The sequence below is a fragment of the Amblyomma americanum genome, chromosome 5 (assembly GCF_052857255.1).
Source record: "Amblyomma americanum isolate KBUSLIRL-KWMA chromosome 5, ASM5285725v1, whole genome shotgun sequence".
NCBI classification, from domain to species: domain Eukaryota; kingdom Metazoa; phylum Arthropoda; class Arachnida; order Ixodida; family Ixodidae; genus Amblyomma; species Amblyomma americanum.
Genome location: NC_135501.1, coordinates 109653863 through 109681461, shown reverse-complemented (window position 1 = coordinate 109681461; position 27599 = coordinate 109653863). Strand labels below are relative to the sequence as shown.

General features: G+C 47.4%; 1 protein-coding gene across 1 annotated transcript in view; it reads left to right on the top strand.

Moving 5' to 3' along the window:
- Positions 1-27599, top strand: part of LOC144134905 (uncharacterized) — a 40912-nt gene continuing 13313 nt past the window's right edge. The window contains exons 1-7 of the mRNA XM_077667715.1: positions 1-82; positions 12024-12232; positions 13965-14316; positions 16094-16191; positions 18643-18818; positions 23306-23387; positions 26098-26275. Of these exons, the coding sequence (XP_077523841.1) occupies positions 16114-16191; positions 18643-18818; positions 23306-23387; positions 26098-26275 (514 nt within the window). The 5' untranslated portion in view covers positions 1-82; positions 12024-12232; positions 13965-14316; positions 16094-16113. The remainder of the gene's footprint in view (positions 83-12023; positions 12233-13964; positions 14317-16093; positions 16192-18642; positions 18819-23305; positions 23388-26097; positions 26276-27599) is intronic.

Below are 27599 nucleotides of genomic sequence, written 5' to 3'. Positions count from 1 at the left end.
GGCCCGCGTGGGCATCCTGGCAACGGGAGACCGTGTCCTGCAGTGGAACCAGCCTCGCGAGAAGTGTGGTGCTTCGTGGAAGGTGACTATCTGAGTTTCTTTTTTCGAGCGAAAAGCTTCACAGCGCCAGCTTTTCGAGCCGTCAAAGGGGCCGTAAGCTTGACCTTGAAAGTAGCTAGACTTGAGCGGGGCCGCAAGTTTGACCTTGAATGTAGCTAGCGGTGAAACCATGAGCAAAACTGGTGGTATTCAGGTTCGACACATGACGGCAGCTACAGTAGGCGACACTAGTGGCTGTTGCACCATCTATCTCACATTTGACCTTGACAATCGGTCAGGATCAACAGCCTCTGCCGGCATCGCATGCGCAGGTCATGAAAGTGGATTCTGCATAAAACGCCGGTGCATTTTGATGCGTTCAGCGGAACGGTAGGTGTGATTGATGCACTCCTGCCGTGGAGAGCAGCAGAAGTGCGCTCCGTCGCCGTGTTGCGGAGAGGAAAAAAGGAGGCACCCAAGGTATGCTGCCTACTCCCTACGTAACGTCACACACCTTGACCATTTCTCCAAGATGGGAAAAGTTGCACAGCACGTAGCAAGCGGAGTCACTTGTTGCAGAGACAACCCGTGCAAATGGGCGAGGAGAAATCGCAAGTCCGCCGCTATTTCTTACTGCGATGCAACAGTGCTGCAAGCTGCAACATGTCCATCAAAAACACCTGTGTTCCCTGCGGGGCCGCGGGCCTCAACTGCGGCGAGAACTCTGTGGTCGGACACAGTTAACTACTTGACGTGCCGTCCTTTCATTCCCCCGTCATCTGTCCATCGTCGGTCGCTTTCCCATCCGTCCTTCTTGCTGAGAACCAGGTAAAGGGGAATGTCATTCCGACGTAGCCAAGCGCGGGAAAATTCCGCCGCTAGGCCGCCAGCTGGGTCGTGACAGGACGCAGTGCAGCCCCAGTAAAGTTTACATTTAGAATCGCTTTTGGCCGTCTTCCTCACTGCTTGGACTCCCGCCACCAATACATGACAGCACAAAATAATCTTAATCACCAACGTTATGCGTCCAGGTGCTGGAAAAGTCTGAGCTGCAGCAGTGTCGCTTGGGGCACCAGCCGATCAGAGAGATTGAAATCCATGCTGAGGTGAGGCAAGTTTGCTCGGTTTCCGACTCGCATTGGCACGAATGGGCTATCACTGTATGTACTTTCTAATACTCTGAGTCGTGCTACACTCTAGCTTGAAGATTATCCTGCCCCTTGTGTACTTTAAGGCCATTAGCTGTTAAGGCAAAGGTTTGGTTAAGGGGGATTTAACATCCGAAAGCGACTGAGGCTATGAGGGACGCCGTAGTGAAGGGCTCCGGAAATGTCGACCATGTAGGGTTCTTTAACGTGCACTGACATCGCACAGTACACGGGCCTTTAGAATTTCGCCTTCATAGAAATTCAACTGCCGCTGCCGGGATCGAGCCCGCATCTTTCGGGTCAGCAGCCGATGGCCATAACCACTGAGCCACCGCGGCGCCTAGTAAGGCGAAGATTCCAGGTCTACATGTAGTATACATTCAGGGCTGCCAAAATCCAAAGTTCGGTGGATACCTCAACTGCGCCATGAGGGAAGGGAAGAAGTAGGGAATGAAAGAAGGAAGAGAGAGCTAGAGACGTACTGCAATTGGAAAGCTTCCGATAAATTTCAACCTCGTGGCGTTATTTAAAGGGCAACCTGCTTTCTTTTTTTTACATTTTCAGTCGATAACATTGCATTCTTTAGAGTCGCTTTTGTGCGGCAAAAACCGCTTTTGAAAATACAGAGTAGAAGAACTTTAAAACTGCAAAAACCAGGAAATCTAAATTCGGTTTATACCAAACAGTTGTCATGATAGATGTATTGTGACGTCACGAATACTGTCGCAAATTGTTTGTGAACACGTTGATTGGCTAAACTGGTGATCGTAAGTGACAGCTGTGGTTATTATTTGTCTGAAGTGAATAAAAACAAGCTGGAAATTTTGTACTTCAGGAAGCGCAGAGCTAGTATCGACCGGGACTCAGACGCGCACTGTGTGGCATTTCACCTCGCTGCTTTAGGCGAACATACGCAGTCAACACAGAGGATGAGTGCTCGTGTCTCGACCTATGCCTTTACTGGTGGCGTCGCAACCCGCATCCGGGGCCACCTCAGTGTTGCTTCCTTCGGGGAGCACTGACGTTTCGCTCCCAGTCCCGAATTCGCTATGTGCGGTTCACGCTCACTTCATTCGCATGAAGGAACGATGTCTCGGAAGATGCTCGGGAGAAGGACTACACTTGTAACCGAGCGGCCAGGCTCGCAAGGGGCACAGCGGAGAAAGGGCCGCTGCGCCCCTTGGTGTGCTTTATTTACAAGCATGAGACAGTCAATTACTTCAATCTCTCAGAATTCACGACGAATGGTCCAGCTTCACTTTAAGAAACCAGTACAGCCTCTTTTATCAGCATCCGTGCTGTCCCTTATTTTCAGGTTTGTATTGTTTGCACTAATGACTCAGGAAAATAGTCAACGTGAGGAAGATAGGCAGGCGTAATAATTGCGTTGGCATTCTTTCTTTTGCGAAAAAAGGAAAGGAGACCGTGAATAAGGCGATCTATGAATACCTCGTGTCCTTGTCTCTGCTTAACGCTTTTTCATTGACCGTTCCTGTTCTGCGGTTTCCTGTGTCTGCTCGGCTCAGAGTGCCTGTTTTTGAATGCTCTTTAACATAGACGAATTTCAAAAATACTCTACGTTGTTAGCAGTTTGGTCATAGTGTAAATTATGTTTAAGATTAATTAAATCTATATTCAGAAGGCATATCTGCCCAACACTATTATACGTACCTTCCAGTACAGACTTAAAACCACTCAAGAGATCTTACCATTGGACTAGTTCATTCTTGATTTTTAAGGCGCAAAAAAAAAGGGGCAAAACACGAAGGTAGGCAACAGGACGAGGTGCCGCTTCCAACTACGTTATTACATACACGAAACGTACATATGTAGCTTTCATCAGCAAATGCCCAGATAGGGCGCCCAAAGATCACAACAGACATGATGAAGCACACTCCCAGAATCTTTACTCAGGCGCGTACAATGCAATAAAGCGAATAAAGCGAAGGCTTTATTGGCCGCAAACTCGCGATTTCGCCGTGGGGGTACTCCATCGAGGCATGTGACGTCACAGCGCGTGCCTCGCAGCGGAAGGTAACTGTGCTTCGTGCGCTCGCCGCGCCATCTGGCATGACGTCACACCGCGCTGGTCACCGCCGCCATTTGGTAGGACGTGCCATCGCGTTCCTCGTCGTTGTGGTAGCCTCCACTCGCTTCGATAGCTGCGTCGCATGCATCATAATATGTCACAGGATTGAAAAGGAGAGCTGGCGTGTGCTGCAACCACAGTTGAGGTGACAGTATGGACGGCGACAATTATAAGCTGGAAGAGGCCTGGAATCAACAGCTGATTAAGGTGAAGAGGAAACGAATCGCCCCGGAAACAGACGAACAGCGCGCCGAACGACCGGCTAAACGCCGCCGCGAGACATGCACGTTTTATGTCCGGTGTCTCGACCGCTAGCAGCAGCGACAGCAGCCGGAGGAGAGACCCGAGTCTTCAGTGGCAGGCTCAAGAAACCGAAGAACAATGTGCCGTCAGCCTAGAGAATAAGCGTAAGAGTGACGTGACCCCTTCAATCCTTGGATAGCCTCGGTGCTGAAATCAAACATGGACCTATAGGTCATACTGGACGTTTATGCCTGTGCTTCATACGTTGTGGAATATGTGAACAAGGCCAACCGGGCAGTTTCACACTTGCTTTCGATACATATATCCTGGCATAGCTGAGCTAATTAAGCCACTGCCATTTTTTTTCATAAAAAATGCTTCTAACAGCCCCCTGGCTTTCATGTATTTACTTTTACCGAGAATGCGTGCGCCTACCCTTACGGCGTGTTTCGGGTGTCCGGCGAGATATGACAGTTACTGCGCCAATTCCTTTCCTCGAAAAACCAATTTTTCATTTTCATTTCAATGTAGCATGGCCCATAAGTATGAGACTCGCACCTTTTAATGGCTTCGGGAAATACGTAGCTTCCTTCATTTGTTCCACATTTTGCTCACGTACCTTTGCTCGCTCATTGACGCACCGTCCAATTTGTCCTATATAGGTAGGAGAGGTCACATGACAGGGGGATTTGGTAAAGCACCTCTTCAGCGGTTTACGAATTCCCCTGTGTGAGTCACGTACTGCACTTACGTATGCATTCTCGGTAAAAGTAAATACACGAAAGCCAGGGAGCTGTTACAAGCACGCTTCATCTTAGCGATCGTGACCTTTGGGTGACCTGTCTGCGCATGTCCCTAGGCAAATTATGCATACATGTACGTTTCATGTGTGCAATAAAAGATTTGAAGGTGGCATTTCGTCCTGTTTTCTGCCTTCGTCTTTTCCCGTTTCTTTTGGACGTTAAAAATCAAGGGCTAAGAATTGTTCACTGTGTGCTTCCCTTGCAGGCACCAGAATATCCTGGAAGTGTTTAACTGGTTCCACGATGACACACGTGCCTACCTTATTCCGGAGTACGCACCAAAAGGAGCGCTCTACAATAAGCTCGAAGCGAAGCGTTTCAGCGATGATCGTGCGGCAACGGTGAGTGCCCCTGTGCTCACCCACCTTTCATCGCGTGGGCCGTCCTCATCGCAACAGCCATGCCATTTTTCCCAGGCGCTCCTCTAATGTTATAGAAAAAGCTATCAGGCCGATCTCCATGGTTTAATGATACGGTGTGATTCTGTCGCAGAGACATGATGTACTTTGAATAACAGCCTAAGGAAGGGCTATGGAGTGTTTAGGATTTTTAGGAACCACAATGAAAACGCCAAGTCCGCTGAGGTTCTAAAGAGAGGATAACAAGAACCAGGAAGCAGGCAGTTTTTTTTAATAGCGTTGAGAATCAAGTGCGACCCGCTAACGGCTCTTTTGAGAAAGTCGCTAAAATATTTCATGTTTGCTCCGCCAGGCGACCACATTTAGCGGCGGGTTTATGAAGCTAATGATGCTGATAACGTGTTTATTACTCGTGATTCATTAGTAGTGCTGGCAAGGTCTTCTATCGACTTCAACATATAGTAACCCGTCTATTCTATCCTGGAACTGATCTTCAGAAAATGTGTAGGAGTTTGAAGCTTGCGGGATAAGAGGAAGCAGTAGATTATGCGGTAGATTTTCAGCAATACGGGACGGAAAACTTGACGAAAACAAAAAGACCGGCTGACGGCAGTAGGCCTCATCGAAAACAGAAAAAACTATGCCATGACCAATTCTCTTTGTTAGTGCAGTTGACCACATTGGGACTGGACTCTCAGCTCGAATACTGGTTGGCAAGGATATTTTAAATGAGAAAAAAAAATGACAGACGATTTAGTGTGGTTAGGCAAATGAGACATAGGTGCGCTAGCCCTAGTTGTGCTTAGAGCTTAATTACACGAGAGAGGTAATACGTTAATGGCCACTTATGCGGAAATGGGTTGAGTTGTGCATTGGGTTTAGCGGCACATAAGCATCTATGGCTATCATGCGCCAAGCTCAACATGCGGAATTGGTTATTGTCTGCTTTACATTCATAGATCGCTGGGAGTCCTCTTAACACTCCTGGCACAGTGGTGTGGCGGTTAAGGGATGCTCCACTGCCCTGCGATGGCAGGTGCTGCCACCGGTGCGGCTTGTGAGAGCCAGGTTTCTTTTCCCGAGCAACATCTCTCGAGAAGTCATTAACGGAACTGCTGCCTACCAGGGCGGGCAGTTTGCTCACAATCCTATTGGCAGATTTTGATGCCGTGCAAGGTCACGTCACGTAGGTTTTCCGGACAGCTGCCTACACCCCGGTGGGTACACACAGACAACCGCTAAGCGGCTAACAGGGAGCTCTAGTGCTAACGCACAAAAAATATAGCGTTATGTGCTGTCACGGATGTTGGCTTAGCACGTCCCACGTGTAGGAATGCATTTGACTCAAATTAAGTCCGTGTATGACACTGATGGAGTTCAGTTGGATCCGAAAAGAAAGGGGGTGAAGGATGGTTGAAACAGTAATACATTACATTTGTTGTTTAGCATGATGTATATCATAGCGTGTGGTCAGTCACTGAGTGCTAATTTCTGGAATGTGAAGTGTTTCAAAATATTGAGCAAAGCACTAGGAGTGGCATTGCAATGCTATGAAATAAAACCTTATGTGCTGCTCACTTACTTACGGAGTGGTGCTTATCAAATCAGTGGAGGGATTATATAATCGTCACTATTTCAGAACGACCATTTCGGCAGAAGGAGTCAAGTCTGAGCATGTTTGAATAGTAACTTAAGATAACAATTTGCAGTAAAAGATGACATTTGGGACAGAAAACAGCAGAACACGTTCCATATTGCAGCGAAAATGGGCAGCTGTGGAGCCTGGATGTAAAATGCCAAAAAATGATAAATGTGACTGAAAGAACCGGAACTTGTCTCTTTCACTCAGCAAGGAAGTGGCAGCAATTATTATTCTAGATAACACAGGGCGTCTAGCTGATGCGCGTTTTAGGATATCGCGTCGTCCTACACTCTAAACGCGAATTAAGCCTCTGTAGGAGTAAATAAAGGAGTAAGCTGTCTTTTAGCGCAGTCCCTCTTAGGGGCAGGGTAACCTGATCAAGTCTCAGAGTAATTTCAATTGCTAAATGTACAGAACGTTTGTACTCTTGGCAAAAAAGGCATACGGTGCATCTTTTCCACGGTTATTTTCGGCTGGCCTAAACGTTTCACCGGGGCCATCCTTTCTTACCGGTATGTGACAGTGCTACGGGCTGCTCTTTTGTAGCGAAAGCTACACTAGGCTAGTCAGCCACACATTTCGGGTAAGCATCCCTAGTTACTACTGTGCATGCGCCACTAGTTCCACCGCTACGCCGCACCGCGCCTTTACTCAACATCCCCCGTTTTTAGTTTTCATTTTCCTCTTTCTTCCTTTCTTCTTTCACTTCCTCCTTTATCCCTTCCCTTACGGTGGAGTTTAGGTGTCCACCGAGATATGCGAGACACTGTGCCATTTCCTTTCTCAAAAACCAAACAAAACAAGTGAGCCACCAGCGTTTATTTTCTCTAAAGGAAAGGCGCACAACTGGCTCGGATCCGTGGGTGAGTGGACACCTCAATCTCGCTTTCATGTACACGGCGTTGGTGTCCAACTGCAAAAAAGTTGTCTGTGGTTTAGCTCTGGTTAACCCTAGCTGAATTGCGAAATCTTCGTTTCCTCAGCAGGTTGTCTACGCAGCGTCTCATTCCGATGCTCTCGAGAACTCTGGACGGTCTCTCCACAATTGAAGAGTCACCCCGGGATGTGTCACGACTTGTTCCAGCCGCATTTTCGTTACGACGCTTCTTGAGTCGTGCGGCGCGTTCTTCTGGTGTCCCTTGAGCGCATTCTCTCTTCCTCGCTTCGTTATGTCGCTGTTGCGTTTCTTTCATACTCTCCATAAAGACTACAACACACTAAGGCGAAGCGCATACATATATGTACCCCCGCGAGGCGACACTTCCTCTCCCTCTACCCAATCGGAGAACATCTGGTGGATCGAGCGGCGTTGTACAGCATACATCGCGACGAGCCGAATTGCGTTCCGCACACTGGACCGACAGCGCGACCACCCTGCCACACTGACAGGTGGATGTTAATGGTTGATCGCGAGAGGCTGGTCAACAAATGAGCGCTGCAGCCTATTGCTGCAGTGCAGCATGTCTGCCACAACGTTGTCAGCGCAGATACAACAGCCCACATCTCTCTCTCTCCACTGCCACGTACATCAAAGCGCGAATGAGGCGTCCACTGATGCAGGGAGCCAGTTATGCGCCCTAGCATTCCTCAAAAATTATCGCCGTCTGGAACGTTGTCAACGCCAATGCCAATGAAGACAATGATCGCCCATAGCTTTCGCTTTCTATATATCCTGGATTAGTTCAGCTAATCCACATTCATTTTGAAGCGGTAGCTCAGCGAACGGTAGCGAACGTTGTCGTCTGACTCTCGCAGCGGGTGCTCGCAAGACATCAGCAACCCCCAGCGGAGCCGTCGTCTGCAGCCACGCAGTCGTGTGAAATGCATGCGTCGCGTATTAGGGTGACTGGCAGCCGGCATCAAGACCAGCACCCTACGAATTCCACTACACCTAACAGGTCAGGATTGGTTGGCGGTTTAAATCGTCATTTTTATTTTTAAAGGGACAAAGAGAATTTTGGTTGTGAGAGCTTTCGTTTCAAGGATGCCCAAAACAACAGCAAACTATGATCGTCACGTGTAATTTGTTGAGCCTGGTATATAATTACGCATTCAGTGTTTTCACTGATAATCCTTGTTCCAGTTTCGACAGCCGTACGGTGGCCATATATATGGCGTAGAAAACAAGTTCATGTGCTTTTGAGGTCACAAGATGTAAATTCAGCGATGTAATAGCTGTCTGTTGATTTCCTGTTGCTGTGTCTCTCCGGGCAGATTGGCCTGAGCTGGAGGGAATTACATTGACAAAGTAGTGATTTTATCCCAGCCTTTCTATGTTTTCACCAGACAGCGCTGCCTTAACTCGTCTGTCACTTCACGGCCACTCCTTGGCATTTGAAGCCAAAGCGAAACGATGGGAGGAAAAACGGAACTTAAAATTATTTAGCGAGGGCAAGAAGTTTCAGCTTCATTATGCATGTATACTAACTTATCACGCATCATTTAAGATAGAAAAAAAATTGCAGGATGGTTATGAATGCGTAGTGCGAGATTCAGCGATAGCTGTTTAGGCGTTTAGTCACGTGACTATTCTGGTAGTAGTGACGTCATACGCCCCTTCATTTCAGGCGGCTGTTTCAAACAGCGCCAACCGTAGGTTTATGCGACCCAGGTTGACCGGCGAACCCAGTAAGTGCCAGAGCACCCACCGGTTGGTGGGTGCGCTAGCACCCACACTGCTATCTCTGCGTGGTCCCTTGTCTCAACATGGTTGTACGATGCAGCTGTGTTGAAATTGCTAAACAGGCACGCATGGACACCATCCACCTCAGCTGCGTCGAACCACACGCCGCTTATGCCTCGCGCATCTATATATATTCACTGGTTGTGATATCGCTCGGGCTGACTCACGCAGTCATTATAACAGCTAAAGTAGAGCGTGTTGTTTTGCGATTGTGGCTGTCATCTTACCGCTTGCTGTCATCTTTGAGTGTTTCTCTATTACGTGGTTACAGCGTGGCAGTCGGGATACAGAATAAAGGACACAACGCAGCTGCATGTGTTGTGGTGTGTCCTTTTTTCTGGGAGCTGTCCATCGCGCTATAACTATAGATTAGGAAGCCCAACTCGCCCAACAAGTTTGTAGATTTTTCGCACCGGGCGACACGGCGGAAGGTTTCGAACAGTCTTTCTTGCATAGACCACTCAGAGTGTGAGCCGCCATGAATGGTGAGTTGGGCGAGTTGGATGTAGTTTATTTTGGCGATAATTCAGCGCGAAAAGACGAAGGACACAGAAAGGGACAAAACAGGCGCTGAACGCAAAAATATATACATACAGAAAAACGACATAGTTGCGATAGGCACGTATTACAAAGATACCGAAGAGCTCTTGTTTTGTCCCCTTTCTGTGTCCTTCGTTCCTTCGCGCTGAATTTACCGGCAAAATAAACAGAGAACGTGGCTTTGGCAGTTCAAGGAATAATGTCGCGTGTATTGTCATTGCCGCAGCTGACCGCTATTTTTATTTTTATTTATTTATTTATTTATTCATACTGTTAACCCTCTGCATGAGGGTCATTACAGGGAGGGAAACACATACAGACACAAGTGCAATTCTCTTCGCTAAAAAAAAGAAACACTCAAATGCACAGAATTACAGATTTGCACAGCAATCTTCCAGGAACGCGTTCACACCTATCACAAATATTTCTACATCTGTTTGGTCCACAACGTCACTTGGTAGTTGATTCCAAATTTCTACAGCATCGGGAAAAAAGGAGTAGCGATAGACATCAGTACGTGTAATAATAGGTTGTAATACCTTACTGTGATTTTTCCGAGGGCAACGCTTCAGGGGAGGTGTAACATAGTGATGTTTATTAACTTTAACTTTATGATTCATTATCAGAAAAAAAAGTTTCAATTTCTGCTTTGTTCTTCTTACTTCTAGTGATTCTAACTGACTCTTTTAGCATTGCTGTGACTGAATCAGTGCGGCGGTATTTAGAGCATATAAAACGTGCTGACATCCTTTGCAATCTTTCCAGTTGCCGTTTTAAACCCTTTTGATGAGGACTCCACACTGCACTTGCGTACTCTATGATTGGCCGCACGAACGTCTTGTACGCAATCAATTTAATTTCTCTAGTCGCATTCGGCAACTTCCTCCTCAGGCAACAGACCTTCTGGTAGGCTTTTAAATAGACATTTTCAATATGGGTGCGCCAGTCAAGATTATTTGTTAATGTCACTCCCAAGTACTTGAGACACTTTACTTGATCTAAGGAATTTTCACCGATATTGAATCGTAACATCATAACATTCTGCTTCCTTGTTACTTGCATGTAATTAGATTTTTGGTAGTTTATTTCCATGCCCCATTTCAGGCACCACGAGTTTAACGACTGAAGACACCTATTTATGTTCATCTGATCTGCCGGGGAAGCCACAGGAGAGTAAATCAAACAATCATCGGCAAAAAGTTTCATTCTGACAGGCGATTCGACGATAGCAGAAATATCATTTATATACAATAAAAACAAAAGCGGACCTAAAACGGAGCCCTGTGGCACCCCCGACAGAACTTCACGCCTATCCGATACCGCACTTTCTATTTTGACGACTTGACCGCGGTTACTTAGATAGGCCTGAATCCATAGTACTATATTTTCAGCGATTCCTAATCTGCGTAGTTTAAAAAGAAGCTTATGATGCGGAACTTTATTGAAAGCCTTCGAGAAGTCTACACAGACCACATCTACCTGCTGACGTTCATCTATAGCCTTGCAAAAGTCGTTCACTGTTTCCATTAACTGCGTTACTGTCGAAAGGCCGGTTCGAAAACCATGCTGAATTGGACAGAATAGGTCATTTATTTCCAAAAAATGAAGGATGTGTTTAGCTAATATGTGTTCAAAAACCTTGCAACATACGGAAGTGAGTGAAACTGGCCTGTAGTTTTTTACAAGAAGTCGATTATCGCCTTTAAATACCGGAACTACTATTGCGCTGCGCCAGTCACGAGGTAAAGAATGATCCCGCAACGACTTTTCAAATAAAATTTGCAAATAATATGATAACCACTCAGCATACCGTTTAAGGAATTCCGTCGGTGTTTCATCGGGACCGCTCGATTTCTTCGGGTCCAGAGACAGCAGCTGCTCACAGATGCCCTCCCTATTGATGCGAATCTCGTGCATTGAGTATGACAACGGGTAAATTGTTGTATGATCACTCTCAATATCATTGTCATCCCTACTAAAGACCGACTGGAAGAAATCATTAAACAGATTTGCAATATCGTTTTTATCAGTCACCTCATCGTCCCCATCCATTACCTGTGTGATTGCGTTCTTTTTCGCTGAAAAATATCGCCAGAACTTTTGTGGTGAGCTTGTGAGAAAATTAGTCAATGTTGTATTGAAGTAAGTTTTTTCGAATCTAATAACACTGTTTTGAGCTTCTTTTTGATGTTTGAAAGTTCTATCACTCTATTTTTTTTGCTTTCGGAGCCTTTTTACCTTGCGCTTTAACTGAATGATCTCTCTAGTGATCCAAGGATCGAGCTGCTTCGATTTCTTTGAGCGAGTGGGAACAAACCTATCAGTGCAATATTTTAGTGTGCCCTTAAAACGTTGCCACAATTCCTCGACACTTTCATGGTGTGATGCAGTTGCAAACTGATTCAAGTTTTCTTCTAAGACGTCTCAGATAGACGTATCGTCTGCCCGGCTGTAATCTTTGACCCGTCATACTGCAGGCGACTGCTCCAGTCTACCGTCAGGCTCATGCATTGCTCGATGCCGACGGCAATGGAGGGAGCCTCGAGCAGCAGCCCAGCCAGCTCCTAGCTGCCATGCATTTGTCACGTGGGTGTGAGCCGCGACGCCGACGCACTTTCTATCCGCCCCGTCTACTCGGCAGGTTGCGGGCGGAGGAGACACCAGCATGTCTCGGGTGAGGAAGAGCGTGGCCGTAATTGGCCCATGCCTGTCGTAGAAATCGCAGTTGTTTATGAAGCAAAAAAGAAAATTAAAGGTGCACTAATTTCGCGGGAATGCGAAAGCATTTCGAGTTCTGTTGTCTCCTCTTTCACATAGTAATGTAATTAATCATCGATGGTAGTTCATTAAATTAAGCTGTCAAGGAATTTGACATTTTCTCTTTATTAACCCTTACCTGGTGTTATTAACCATTAATTAGTTAGTTATATTATTTAATTGTTGTTGTTATTTGTGTGCGTTCATTTCTAAAGGAATTACCAGTAATTCAATTTTATCAATTACACCAACTATTTAGCGAATTAATTGCCTTTAGAGCAAAATCAGCACCTTTTGTACGGACCGACAGCAAAACATTTGCGGGCAAGAATAGGTGAAAATGTAATCGTTACACGCATTCATTCGTTAAAATTCGAAGTGCTAAACCCTGCACCGTAACACACAGAACTCTGCAAAAGCTGTTGCCATCTTGGTGCTTCCCCTTTAGAACACCTGCAGTAAAACAGTAATGTCTTAGACCTGGTTATTTTGTGCCAATACCTGGGCTACTTTACATGCCCCGCGGCACGCGGTAAAATCACGTGTGACGTCTTCTTCCCTTTCCTGCCTAGACTCTGCCATCAGACTCATCGTCATCTGCTATCGGACTCATCTTCCCCAGCCGAAATTACCATCACGGTAAAGAAAAGCCGAATGGGAGGCACTGTTGGGTACTGCAGCACATCCTTTCTATGAGAAGGACAGCGGTGGAACTATTTGAGTGGTGGAGGTTGGCATGGTGGTGATGAGGGGCAAGGGAGATTTAGGTCTTCATCCCACATTACATGTTTTTGGTGTTTACCTTTGCCCCTCCTCTCCAGGCAGCACTGGACAGACGGAACCACAAAAACTCTTCCAAGCAAACGCACCTCGCTTCGTAAGAAAGAGGGCCCCGCCGGGGTGGCGGGGAATTCCGGTTTTGGAGCTCGACAAGCTCTCCCCAAATGATCAGGCTAAACCCATGCTGTTGCATTAGGCTGGGTGCCCCGTCTGCTCGTTCTGGTTTTCTCGCTTTATACATGTCGCTCGAAGTTCTGTCGCCCATGGTTCTATATACTAAGCAGGTTAGAATAAATGGGCCCCCTTCTACTACTGTCCGAGGTGAGGCCCTGGGCTCCAGCCCCCTCAACCCCCCCTCCCCCCCTTAATCCAGCGCTGTATCTATGCGTGGACCCTTGTTTTAACAAGGTTGTATGATGCAGCTGTGTTGAAATTGTTAAACAGGCACGCGTGGACACCATTCGCCACAGCTGTGTCGAACCACATGTCGCTTATGCTTCGCGCTTCTCTATTCTCCGTCTTTGATATCGCTTGCGTTGACTCACGCAGCCATTATAACAGCTACAGTAGAGCCTGTCGTTTTGTGATTGTTGATTTTCTGTCTTCACCGCTCGCTGCCTGCTTTGAGCGTAGCTTTCTCTAACCCTTGGTTACAGCATGAGAGTACACATACAGTGTCAAAGACAAAACGCAGCTCCGTATGTTGTGTTGTGTCCATTATCCTGTGTGCGGTCCATTGCGCTGTAACCATGCGATACGAAAAATAACTCGCACAAAAAGTTTGTAAATTTATCGCAGGGATTGATGCGTCGGAAAGTTTCGCACGGTCTTTCTTGTGGAGACCACTCGAGTTGGAACTACCACTTGGAGATAAGTAGCAGTGACACCACGTTCAACATAACAGGGCGTGTTCTGAAGTGCCCTGTAACAGTGGGGCCTGTAATAATTCTGCCAGTAGAGTGTAAACAGAGGACACTGGCTGTGGCAGTTCAGGGGATCCTCTTGCTTGTGTTGTCATTACCGTGGCCGACCGCTATTCTGTGTCATATTGCAGGCAGCTCCCTCGGTCTCCCGTCAGGCTCATGCATTGCTCGCCGCCCAGGGCAATGGAGGGGGCTCGTGCAGCAGCACAGCCAGCTCCTAGCTGCCGTGCCTTCGTCACGTGGGTGTGAGCCGGGACGACCGCATCTTCTTCTCCGCAGGTTGCCGGCGGAAGAGAAATGGATGTCTCGGGTGAGGAAGAGGGTAGCCGTGATTGGCCCATGCCTTTCGTTGGAATCGCAGTTGTTTATGAAGCAAAAAGAGAACAACTAAATGTTCACTTAAGTCTTCTTAAGTGCCTAAATGTGAAAGCTTTTTTGAGTTCTATCGTTTCCTCTTTCACTTAGTAATTCAATTAATCAGCGATGGTAGTTAAACTAAACGGTCAAAAAATTGCCATTTATTCTTTATCAATTCTTATCTGCTGTTATTAATCGTTATTTATTTAGTTTTTTATTTAACTGTTTTTATTATTTTTGTCCGTTCATTTGTGGAGGAATTACCAGTAATTCACCAATTTCGTCAATTACACCGAGTATTTAGCGAAATTAATTGCCTTTAGAGAATAATCAGCACCTTTTGTACGAACCGACAGCAAAACATTTGCGGGCAAGAATAGGTGAAAACGTAATTGTTACACGCATTCATGCATTAAAATTTCGAAGTGTTAAACCCTGCACCATAACGCGGAGAACTCGGCGAAAGCTGTTGCCATCTCGGTGGCTGTCCCGTTAGAACTTGAACACCTACAATAAAACAGTAAAGTCTGAGAGCTGGATATTTTGTGCCAAAACCTGGGCTACTGCAATGCACACTAACGTAATAGTCACGTGAGCGGATGTCGACTGTGTGTGCATACACATCCAACATCCGCCGGGACGTGCTTTTTATTACAGCTTTTGCAGCAAAACCCGCAAAAATTTGGTGTGCCTACCTAAGGCTGATCTCCTTAAAGATTTTGACATTTTTCTTTTTGCTTCACGGAGCGAGTTATGTGGCCTGTGTTCTTCTAAAGATGTACTCCTAAAGATGCTCCAGAATCTGCATGCACAGCCGTTTTCTTTTTGATTTCATTGAAATGCCGAAATGCGAAAGCGGGCACATGCTTTACAAACTGAGTGTAACTTGAAGAACACAACATGGTTGAAATTGATCTGGAGCCTCCGCCCTCCTCCCCCCCCCCCCACACACACACAGACACTACTGCCTCCTTTATACAGACTACGTAAACTGTCTGGATGCTAAACGCTGGGTATTCCTAGGAAATGATACATGTAGCTGGGATTGGCTGCCAATCTTGCAAGCCTGAAATGATCACTGATCCCAAATAGACATAATGATCTGACGTTCTTTAGAGGCAGGAGTGTGGCATGCATACAGTAGGGCCCCTAATTGATTTTGATGGTCATACTCTAATGCAGTACATCTGTGCAGGTGGTGCTTACGAGTATTCTAATCAAATTGAAAAGCTATGCGTGGACTCGTCATTTACAAATATCTTTTTTTTTTAATTGCAGCCCCCAACCAATTAGCGCGACAGCTAACTGCACGTTATAAGCAGTACGTATACCCCAATGCCCTGAATGGGCAATCTTGGAGAGCCTTTGCATTGAGCGTACCCATAAACGTGGGCTGGATGGGGCACCGCGGGGTTGAATTCCAGCCTTCCTTTTTTGTTTTAATTTTTTTTCTGGCGCGTCCGCGTGTGTCGAGTTTTTAGAAAACGTAGCGCGAAAAAATGACACAGATGAAGGCAGACACAGGACATCTGCGCTGTTGAAAAATGCAAATGCTCCTACTCGCCCACTTTAGCACAGCTGTGTAATATCCAGCGTTTGTGCGCTTTTCTTAACAGCAGCAAATATCAGTTCATGGTTCCTTTCAGTAGCGAATTAATGATGTTGGGAGAACCGGTATTGTTTGTTGTTCCATCTTCTTGATTATCCTGAGGCTGACTTCGCCTTTGCAGGGTAGCTGTCGGTGCTTTGGATGTGGAAGCTGGCCGGCGTCGCTCGGGGGAGCCGGGAGGAAAATTTTCCCAAGTTGAAACTCCGGCAGCCAAGGAAGGTGGGTATCTGTCTTCGATACACTTCTCACGAAGCGTGCAATGTCTCTCTCTGTGCGGAGTCTCCGCTCTGGGCTACTGATAGATGCGGGGACACACCCATCATTATGAGAATTCGGCGTCGTTGGAAAAACAAACTCCTGCCACTGAGTGCGGCTTTGCCGGTAGGGAAGAAGTCGTGAGATGTTATTCCTGTAACCCGCCCTACCATATCCGGGACGTTTCACTTAATACTGTCAGCACAATTTTTAAAAGCAGTCTATGTTGAGTTAGAAGAGCGCTTTTTTCGTCGTAGCATTTTCAGCGGTGTAGGGCATCAGAATACATCCAAGACCTGCTAACTAGCAGAATGATCGGCAAATAATGAATTGTTCATTTTCAACCATTTCGGTTTGAGAAGAGGGTTAGAGATACGCCCTATATTGAGCATGTTCCGGACAATACGTATTGGGGAGCATTAAGTTTTTTTAATGAAAGCTAAAAACTGGCTTTAATATTCAGTGTGGTGAGGGATAGAGATCAGCTGAAAAAAAATTAGTTACGGCAAGTTACCGCAAGTCAGTTTTCGCAAGAGCTACTGTGAATCTTTGGTGCATGGCGTAGCGGCGGCGTTTGCATCATCGGCACATCTGTCAGCTATGTCGCACCTGTGCGACGCGAGATTGTCTGCTCCGCATGTGCAAACGCACTGAGACGACGGTCAACTGGCGAGGGGTACATTCACGTCCGGCTCCCAAAAAGAAATGGCTGTTTAGCGTGGCTAAGCCCGGTTACAGATTCGGCCGCGATTATGGATGGAAAAGCTTAATCGAAAGCATTGTTATGTGTGATTATGCTGCATTGCTAAGCGAGGTTATACTCAACCTCTTCGTCCGTTGCCGAAGTCGTACGCGGTGGAGGTAGAAGCAGCGGCTACCTGCAAAGCTCTTCGTTGCCGCCTTTTGGCATCCTTCAACCGTCATTGAGCCTGTCAAGTCGTCTTCGGTAACGTCAGGGGCTAATCTGTAACCGGGCTCAGCCGAGCTAAGCCGCAGCCATTTTTTTGGGGAGCCGGACGTGAGAGCCCCCCTCGCCAGTTGACCGTCGTCTCAGCCCGTCTGCACATGTGCAGCAAACAATCTCGCGTCACACCGGTCCGCTGTAGCTGACATAGGTGCCGATGATGCAGACAACGCCGCTATGCCATGCGCCGAAGATTCTCAGTAGCACTTGGGAAAAGTGACTTGCGGTAACTGGCGGTAATTGTAATTTTTTTCAGCTGATCTGTATCCCTCATTACACTGAATATTAAAGCCAATTTTCAGTTTTCATTTTAAAAATTTTCTGACCCACGATAGGTATTGTCCCAAACATGTTCACAATAGTGCGTTCTGCTTTGCTGCCTGTCAGGTTATGTTGTAGCTGATGACTTCATTTGCGCTAGCAACAGGTCGTACCAGGAAATGCAATAGATATGGGGGCAACACATCTTCACTTTTTTGTCTCCACATTTGCATGTCCGCTAAGGTGAGACTGGCAGCCAGCAGTTATCCATTTTCTTTCGAGTTTAGATCCTCTTGGTGGTAGCCAGTAAATGAAAATGATAAAGGCTAAAAAAGAGAGAGGAAATGTAGTGCATAGCAAGTGTACCACCTTCTGGTGCCCAAATGAGAAGGTAATTAGATCTTTTCTGCCTCTTCAATACTGTGCAATGTTAACTAAAGTGACCTACAGAATCGAACGAAGAAGGTATGTGATCACTCCCTGCTATCATGCATTGTTCCTTGTCTCAACTATGCTGTACGAAACACATATATGTTGACATTATTAAACAGGCACACATGAACACCTTTCGGAACAGCTGGCTCGAACCGCATGTCGCTTATGTTTCTGATTCATTATTCACAGGAAGTGATATCACTGACGTCGACTCGTGCATTCATTAGCAGCTGAAGTACAGCGTGTCGCTTCATGAGTTTGGCTGTTCTGTCTTCCCCATTTGCTGCCTTCTTTCACAATAGCTTTCTCTAATTCACGGTTACAGTGCGACAGAGGAGACACTGAAGAAACGAATCAACACAGCCTTGCCTATTGCATCACTTATTCTGTGTCCTGTTCATTGCACTGTAACCATGGAATACAGAGTACAGCTCGCCCAACAAGTTTTGCAGCTTTCTCGCAGCGACGCGGCAGAGGCTTTCGAATCATCCTTGTGCACACCATTCGGAGTTGGAGCCCACCGCGTGAAATTGGTGCATCGCACCTGGACAGGAGTAGCAATGACAATTGGTGGGAGAGGGAAGTCAATTAAGTATTCAAAATAACAGTCAAAACGACAGAAGCGCCCTTTAACAGTGGGGCCTGTAGTAATTTTGCCAGTAAAGTAAACGTAGGACCCCGGCTATGGCAGTTTAGGGAATCCTCTTGCATGTGTCGTCATTACCACGGCTGACCGCTATTGTGTCATATTGCAGACGACAGCTTCGGTCTCACGTCAGGCTCAAGCATTGCTCGCCGCCGACAAAAATGGAGGGGGCCTCGGGCAGCAGCACAGCGAGCAACTGCCGTGCCTTCGTCACGTGGGTGTGAGCCGGGACGACCGCCCCGCCTACTCCGCAGCTTGCGGGCGTGGAAGCGGAGGGTGTCTCGGGTGAGGAAGAGGATGGAATGATAACCAGATTTGGGCCCGTGATTGCCCCGTGCCTTTCGACGACATCACAGTTGTTTATGAAGCAAAAAAAAATTTAGTGGCGCACTTAGGTCTTTTTAAGCATTTCGAGTTCCATTGTCTCCTCTGTTACTTAGTAATTATTTACAGTTAGCAGTTTTATCCTCGAGGGGCCCTCGAGCAGAGCACAGCCAGCTCCTAGCATCCATGCCTTCGCTACGTGGGTGTGCACCGGGACGCCGACGAACCTCCCAACCACCCCGTCTTCTCCGCAGGGGCGTGGTGGTTGCCGCAAGTGAGGAGGACTGATACCAGAGTTGCGCTGGTTATTGGCCCAAGCCCTTCGATTACGTCGTAGTTATGTAACAGACAAAATAATTACAACCGCTTAACTGCATGTACGGCCACTGAAATAAGAAAAATGGTTTGGTTTATGGGGGTTTATTGTCCCAGGCTACTCGGGCCATGAGGGACACCGTAGTGAAGGACTGCGGAAACTTCGACCACATGGGGTTCTTTAACGTCCACTAGCATCACACAGTACACGGATCTCTTGAATTTCGCCCTATTGAAATGCGACCGCCGCAGCCACGATCGAACCCGCGTCTTTCGGGCTGTAAATTGTGGGGTTTAACGGCCCGAAGCGGCACAGTATGGACAGTGAACGACGCCCTAGTGGAGGGCACACGAGCATTTTTGCGTTTGGCCTTCATCGCAATGTGGCCGCCGCTGCCACCATTCGATCCCGCGACCTTATGATCAGTAGCCGACAGCCAAAGCCATTGAGCCATCGCAGCAAGTTCAGTGATATGCGCTGGCTACTTTGTGACATGATTAACGCAGTGACGTCACGCGTGACGGAATGACGATTGTGTTCATCTTACGGGAAACTTAACAAGTTTCTTTTTAGCCTGAGAAATTGTTTGGACGCAAACTGGGGCTTCTTCGTGCAAAGCGTGTTTGCGAGCAGCATCTCGAGAACGTTTGTGCTCCACTCGATCCACCGCTGCTTACGTGCAGTGTTCAGAGCACGAGCCTTGGCTGCTTCCATTGTCTTCCCGCAATGCAACTTGTGTGTCCTGTAGCGACTGGCAGTTTTTATCGTAACCGAAGCGATCGCGAGAGCGGAGACGGAGTCGCATCGCTGCTAACCTTAACAAAAATGGTTTTTAGACAGTTTTTGCAGTTCTTGATTGCTTGCTTCCTATAGATATTTTCTTCTCTCTACATAGTCTGTAGACAAAAACCTGCTAAAAATTGTATGGCCATAGATCCATAGATTATCTATAGACTGTGTGTGATTTGTATTGCCTATAGAATGTTGTCTAGTTATTGTATATAGATTGTCTACAGAGTGTCTAAAGAAATTTTTGTAAGTGTTTATTGCGGCTCCATCGAATCATGCCACCAAAGGTGAGCGAGAGTCTCCTCTCATGAATACCTGTGTGCACGAAACTGTTTCACCTGTGTGCCGCCACGTGCATTCTCTTTTCGCCGCCTTCACCTGCTCCCCTTCTCCGCCTTCCACCTTCCTTCTCTCTCTATTTCTGCTCTTTCCCGTACAGAACAGGGAACTAAGGAAAATACCGGTGAGATACCGGGTGTGACTGCGGAAGTGCATTCGAACTCAATGCACAAACGCTTGCTGAGGGATTACTGCACCTTTCCTCTCTAATTTTCATATATAAGGATAGCTTCCTTAAAATAGCAGGGATTCTACTGAGGCCGTCTTATTGATTCGGCCGCTTTTCCGTCTCCCTTGTCCAAGCTAAATTGGACAACTTGGAGAACGTACCTCCTAAGTAAGTAGAACGTTCTTGTGGGCCAGTTGGTAGATTTGAATTAAAGGTAGAACTGCACGAATAAGAGCGGAGAAGACAAAAATGAAACCGTTTTCGTTTCTATGTTTGTGGCCATGTATTCTTGGCGAAGTTCTACCTTTTGATACCTCCTATCTACGCGGCCATGTGCGAACTCTACGGTGTACACATCAAATGTATATATCAGTGTAGGCTGATCAATACAGTAGTGCGCTTTGTTATTTAGACTAGCTTGGGCTGTACTGTCCAGGTGAAGGTGGCTCCGCAGATGCCTGATGCATAACCCATAATTCAGCAACTGGACATTGTGCGCGCACACGTGTTGTCGAGGAAATATGGCGCACGTTCCCAAAAATGGATGTCTCCAAAGAAGGAGTAAGAAGAAATAGCCCTCGCTGTCATACCTAAGACGTTTGACGGCATCCGATTGGGGACCTTTTTTCCCACTTCGCAAATGGGGACGTTTTTTTCCGGAACCCAGGCACTGCCGTATGGGCAACGTGTCCAAGTGGAACTTCAACTGTCCCAATGCATGATGAAAAATTGCCGTCGCCAGTCACTTCAGCTGCGATAAGCGCGAGGCAACAATCTAGACGATTAGAGGTGCGTTTTTGATAAGCTTCTTTGCCTAGATGCTCTTGACATAGCCCAGTCACCTGGCGCTTCATACGTGTGGCTAGATAAGTGCGTGGTAGACACTGGTAGTTCGTGCCTTCAAGCGCAGGCATATGCGGCATAGAAAAGCACTATGAGACCGGTCGCTCCTTTCTGTTCCTTGCTTGGTCCTCTTGCTAGTCTGTATGTTACAGCACTGTGACTGACACGGCAAACTATTATTGCAGGTTGCATATTGCTGCTTAGGGTTTTTGGTTCATTCTAGCAGCTGCCAGCACGCGACGTGATAGCTGGGATGTGAAGGGCGACCAGATTTGCAAGACTGTTTCTATGAAGTTCGAGATTGTCGTAGGTGATTTCATTGCTTCATCTCATAAGTCATTCGTCACCGTTAAATTGGGCGCAGCCCTTGAGCGGCAAAAATTCCGTTCCTTCGTGATCGCCGAGCACACTTGGTACGTCCGCCCTCTCCGAACGGTTTCTGTTTGGGGCCACGAGATCGGCCAGTAAGGCATTCATCTTTGACGCAAGCCTGGTCGTTTTCCTTCTCGACTGCCTGGCTTCACCACTGCGTGACAATATTTGAACACCTTAGACTGCTTAAATAGAAAATTTTAATATTGCTGCACTATTCTTACCTTGTGAGTGTAATAATTCACATGGTAGCCAACACACATATTGCTTGTGTACCCAAAGTATAAGGAAGCAGTTCTCAAAGGACGGAGAGCTGTAATAACATTGCCAACTAAATTTTGAAACTTTTCTACTCAGAGCTATAATTTCAAACCAATAAAGTCAGAATGTCGCTGACAGGCTGATTAGTACTCATGTTTTCATGCAGGCTGTTAAAATTGCAACGCATTTGAAATGCTTAACTAGGCGCACTCTAACTACAGTGTGAAGAAACTGTGGTTAAGCGCTGTGCGTGCGACCATAGCTGTGGCCAAACGGTTTTTGTGCGGATGGATGAGTGAAAGACCCCAGAGTGCACCCACAGTATCTTGCGACATTGTGCACTTTGTCAAAGTTTTCCTTGCGCCATATTTTGCGAATCTTTGTACTGTTCATTCTTCAAAGCTGGCAGCACGCAAATTTATCTTTTTGTTTGCAGAGCAAGACGCGAACAGATTTATTTCGATTGATCGCTTCCAGGTGGAGCTGATTATAGATTGTTCGAGAATGTCTCAGTAACTTTCCACGCCCTGTCTCGAAAGTTCGCTGTCAGCTTTAAATTAAGCACGGCCTTCAACAGCGGGCATTCTGTTCGATGACCGCAAAGCACGCTTGTTGCTTTCGCCACCGCCCAGTGATTCACTCCACTGTGGGTTGTTACGACACGCGTAGCGGCATACCACCGATGACAACCAGTTGTCGTGGGGAGCTGGCTAACGTGAACCCGGGCTCCGTTCAGTAGCGTTTCCGAGCCTTCAAGCTGAAGAAAGATGGAACTTGATCTTTGGGAAAACGAAAAGAAGCGGGTTTAATGGCACTTTGACAAAACTTTTTACATGTGAAGGAAAAAGCGAACAGTCAAAAATTTAGAGTTCATGCATCGAACGACTGGATGAGCCTTGTCGCCAGGGCCCATAGCGACCTTCCTCACTCAGCACGCTCCGTAAATCACCTAAGGTTCTGCCCCTTCATCAGCCAGTGCCCAATCCAACACGAGGCACATTTGCTGGCTGGTTCATTTCAAAACCCCAGAGCCCACACATTTCTTTCGCGATCCCTGAATTCAGAATGGCCCAACGGCCTAGTGTGACGCCCCAACTCGGAACTCGTATAGTTAAGGGTATTAACCTGTGCTCCAGATAGCTTGGGAACACGCACGTGATCAGATAACTTACTGGACCTTTGTTCGCGATGGTAAACTCACTCCTCTTATGGCACCGCACTGCCTTGTACGCTATCAGCTTTCAGCTGAGGCAATAACTTCGCCCCCATTCTATGCACATCCATGAATTTCAGCTGCCTGGAGCTGCAACGTGGAACCGGAGCAGTACAGTCCCTGCCATTCCATCCTTTTTATCTCAGGTCCCGCATGGGTGTCCTGGTAACGGGAGACCGTGTCCTGCAGTGGAACCAGCGTCGCGTGAAGTGTGGCGCTTCGAGGAAGGTGACTATCTGCGTTTCTTTTTTCGAGCGAAAAGCTTCACAGCGCCAGCTTTTCGAGCCGTCAAAGGGGGCCGTAAGCTTGACCTTGAAAGTAGCTAGAGTTCAGCGGGGTCGCAAGTTTGACCTTGAATGTAGCTAGCGGTGAAACCATGAGCAAAACTGGTGGTATTCAGGTTCCACACATGACGGCAGCTATAGCAGGCGACATTAGCGGCTGTTGTACCATCTATCTCACTTTGACCTTGACCTTCGGTCAAGCAGAAAAGCTCAAAAGCGTCTGCCGGCACCGCATGCGCAGGTCATGAAAGTGGATTCTGCATAAAACGCCGGTGCATTTTGATCCGTTCAGCGGAACGCTAGGTGTGATTGATGCCACTCCTGCCGTGGAGAGTGGCAGAAGTGCGCTCCGTCACCGTGTTGCGGAGAGGAAAAAAGGAGGCATCCAAGGTATGCTGCCTACTCTCTGCGTGACGTCACACACCTTGACCATTTCTCCAAGATGGGAAAAGTTGCACAGCACGTAGCAAGCGGAGTCACTTGTTGCAGAGACAACCCGTGCAAATGGGCGAGGAGAAATCGCAAATCCGCCACTATTTCTTACAGCGATGCAACAGTGCTGCAAGCTGCAACATGTCCATCAAAAACACCTGTGTTCCCTGCGGGGCCGCGGGCCTCAACTGCGGCGAGAACTCTGTGGTCGGACACAGTTAACTACTTGACGTGCCGTCCTTTCATTCCCCCGTCATCTGTCCATCGTCGGTCGCTTTCCCATCCGTCCTTCTTGCTGAGAACCAGGTAAAGGGGAATGTCATTCCGACGTAGCCAAGCGCGGGAAAATTCCGCCGCAGGGCCGCCAGCTGGGTCGTGACAGGACGCAGTGCAGCCCCAGTAAAGTTTACTTTTAGAATCGCTTTTCGCCGTCTTCTTCACTGCCTGGACTCCCGCCACCAATACGTGACAGCACAAAATAATATAAATCACCAATGTTATGCGTCCAGGTGCTGGAAAAGTCTGAGCTGCAGCGGTGTCGCTTGGGGCACCAGCCGATCAGAGAGATTGAAATCCATGCTGAGGTGAGGCAAGTTTGCTCGGTTTCCGACCCGCATTGGCACGAATGGGCTATCAGTGTATGTACTTTCTAATACTCTGAGTCGTGCTACACTCTAGCTTGAAGATGATCCGGCCCCTTGAGTACTTTAAGGCCATTAGCTGTTAAGGCTAAGGTTTGGTTTATGGGTTTATGGGGGCTTAACATCCCAAAGCGACTCGGGCTATGAGGGATGCCGTAGTGAAGGGCTCCGGAAATTTCGACCATGTGGGGTTCTTTAACGTGCACTGATATCGCACAGTACACGGGCCTTTAGAATTTCGCCTTCATGAAAAATCAAATGCCACTGCCGGGATCGAGCCCGCATCTTTCGGGTCAGCAGCCTATCGCCATAACCACTGAGCCACCGCGGCGCCTAGTAATGTGAAGATTCCTGGTCTACATGGTTATATTCAGGGCTGCCAACATCAAAAGTTTGGTGGATACCTCAACCGCGCCATGAGAAAAAGGAAGAAGTAGGGAATGAAAGAAAGAAGAGAGAGCTAGAGACGTACTGCAATTGAAGAGCTTCCGATAAATTTCAACTTCCTGGCGTTTTTTAGAGAGCAACCTGCATTTTTCTTTTACATTTTCAGTCAATAAAATTGCATTCTTTAGAGTTCCTTTTATCCGGCAAAAACCGCTTTTGAAAATACAGAGTAGAAGAACTTTAAAACTGCAAAAACCGGGAAATCTAAATTCGGTCTCTACCAAACAGTTGTCATGATAGACGTACCTGTGACGTCACGAATACTGTCGCAAATTGTTTGTGTGCGCGTTGATTGGCTAAACTGGTGATTGTAAGCGACAGCTGAGGTTATTATTTGTCTGAAATGAATAAAAACAAGCTGGAAATTGTACTTCAGGAAGCGCAGAGCTAATATCGACCGGGACACAGACGCGCATTGTGCGGCATTTCACCTCACTGCTTTAGGCGAATGTACTTAGTCAACACAGAGGATGGGTGCTCGTGTCTCGACCTATGCCTTGAATGGTAACGTCGCAACACGCATCCGGGGCCACCTCAGTGTTGTTTCCTTTGGTCGCTAAGATATGGTCACTTCACTGCCGGGGAGCACTGACGTTTCGCTCCCAGCCCCGGATTCGCCATGTGCGGTTCACGCTCGCTTCATTCGCATGGAGGAATGACGTCACAGAAGATGCTCGGGGGAAGGACGACGCTTGTAAGCGAGCGGCCAGGCTCGCAAGGAGCATAGCGGAGAAAGGGCCGCTGCGGCTCTTGGTGTGCTTTATTTACAAGCATGAGACAGTCAATTACTTGAATCTCTCAGAATTCGCGACGAATGGTCCAGCTTTACATTAAGAAACCAGTAGAGCCGCTTTTACCAATCAGATAACCATCGCTTGGTTACTTGTACCCGCTTAAAATCTAAGTAACAGACAAGAGTAACAGTGACACCTGCTGGGAGAGGGAAGTCAATAAAGTATTCAAAGTTACAGACTCAAAATAACACAACGCATTTTGAAGCGCACTCTAAGGGTGTGCTCTACATTAATTTCGGCAAATGGGTGTAAAGAGGGGATTGGCCATGGCAGTTTAGGGAATACTCTAACATGTATTGTCAATTACTGTGGTTGACCGCTATTTTGTGTGATATTGCAGGAGGCTGCTTCGGTCTCCCGTCAGGCTCATGCATTGCTCGATGCCAACGGCAATGGAGGGGGCCTCGGGGAGCAGCACAGCGAGCTTCTGCCGTGCCTTTGTCACGTGGGTGTGAGCCGGGACACCGTCCTACTTCCCAACAGCGCCGTGACCACATCGGGTTGCGTGCGCGGGAAAGGTGGGTGTCCCAGTTGAGGAACAGGAGGTCTGATACCAGAGTTGCGCCTTTGATTTGCCCATCCCCTTCCATGGCAACGTAGTCATTTTAACAGGCAAAAAAAATACAATCGCTTAACCACAGGATATGGCCAGTGATATTATAAAAACAATTTGGTTTATTTGAGCTAAACGTCCCAGAGCGACTCAGGCTATAAGGGACGCGTAGTGAAGGGCTGCGGAAATTTTGACCTCATGTGGTTCTTCAACGTGCACCGACATCGCACGGTACCCGGGCCTCTAGAATTTCACTTCCAACGAAATGCGACCGCCGCAGCCGGAAGCCAACCCGTGTCTTTCGGGTTCTAGATTATGGGGTTTAACATCGCGAAGCGACACACTACCGAAAGTGAGGGACGCCCTAGTCGAGGGCTCCGGATTAATTTTTGTCACCAGGGAATCATTAACATTGCATTGACTGCGTACAGAACACGGGCCGTTTTGTATTTGGCCTTTATCGCAATGCGGCTGCGGCTGACAGGATTGGATCCTGCGGCCTTGGGATCAACCGCCGACGGCCAAAGGCACTGAGTCACTGCGGCGGGTTCAGTGGTATGCGCTAGCTGGTTCGTGAAATGATTAACGCAGCGACGTCACGTGTGACGGTTATGCTCATGTTATGGGGAACTTAACGTGTCCCTTATAGCCTGACGGAAATTGGCTGGTCATGCATTGGGGCCCCGTACTGCACAGCGCATTTGCGGGCAGCGTCCCGAGAACGTTTGCCGTCTACTCGATCTGTCTGTGCATACGCGCAGCGTTCCGAACATGAGTCTGGGCTGCATCCATTGCCTTCCTGCAATGCGACTAGTGTGTCTTGTAGCCACTGGCAGTTTTTATCATCATTAAAGCGATCGCAAGTGGGGGGCGCAAGCACACCGCTGCTAACCCTTACAAAAATTGTCTACAGACAGTCTGCAAACTTCTTATAGACTCTGTTGCCTTCCTATAGCTATTCCTTTTTGTTTATACATACTCTATTGACAAAAATCTACTTAAAGTGTATGCCCATAAACCTGTACTATATATAGGCTGTCTGTAGAGTTTGTATTGCCTATAAAATGTTGTCGTGGGATTGTCTATGGAGAGTCTATAGACTTTATGGACAGAAATTTATGAACAGTCTATAGAGTGCCTAAAAATATTTTTGCAAGGGAACCGTGGCTCCACCAAATAATGCTACCAGAAATCAGCGAGAGCCTCCTCTCACGAACCCCTCTGTGCGCATGCACACGTGCTTTCACCTCACCACCTTTGTCTGCTCCCCTTCTCTGCCTTCCACCTTC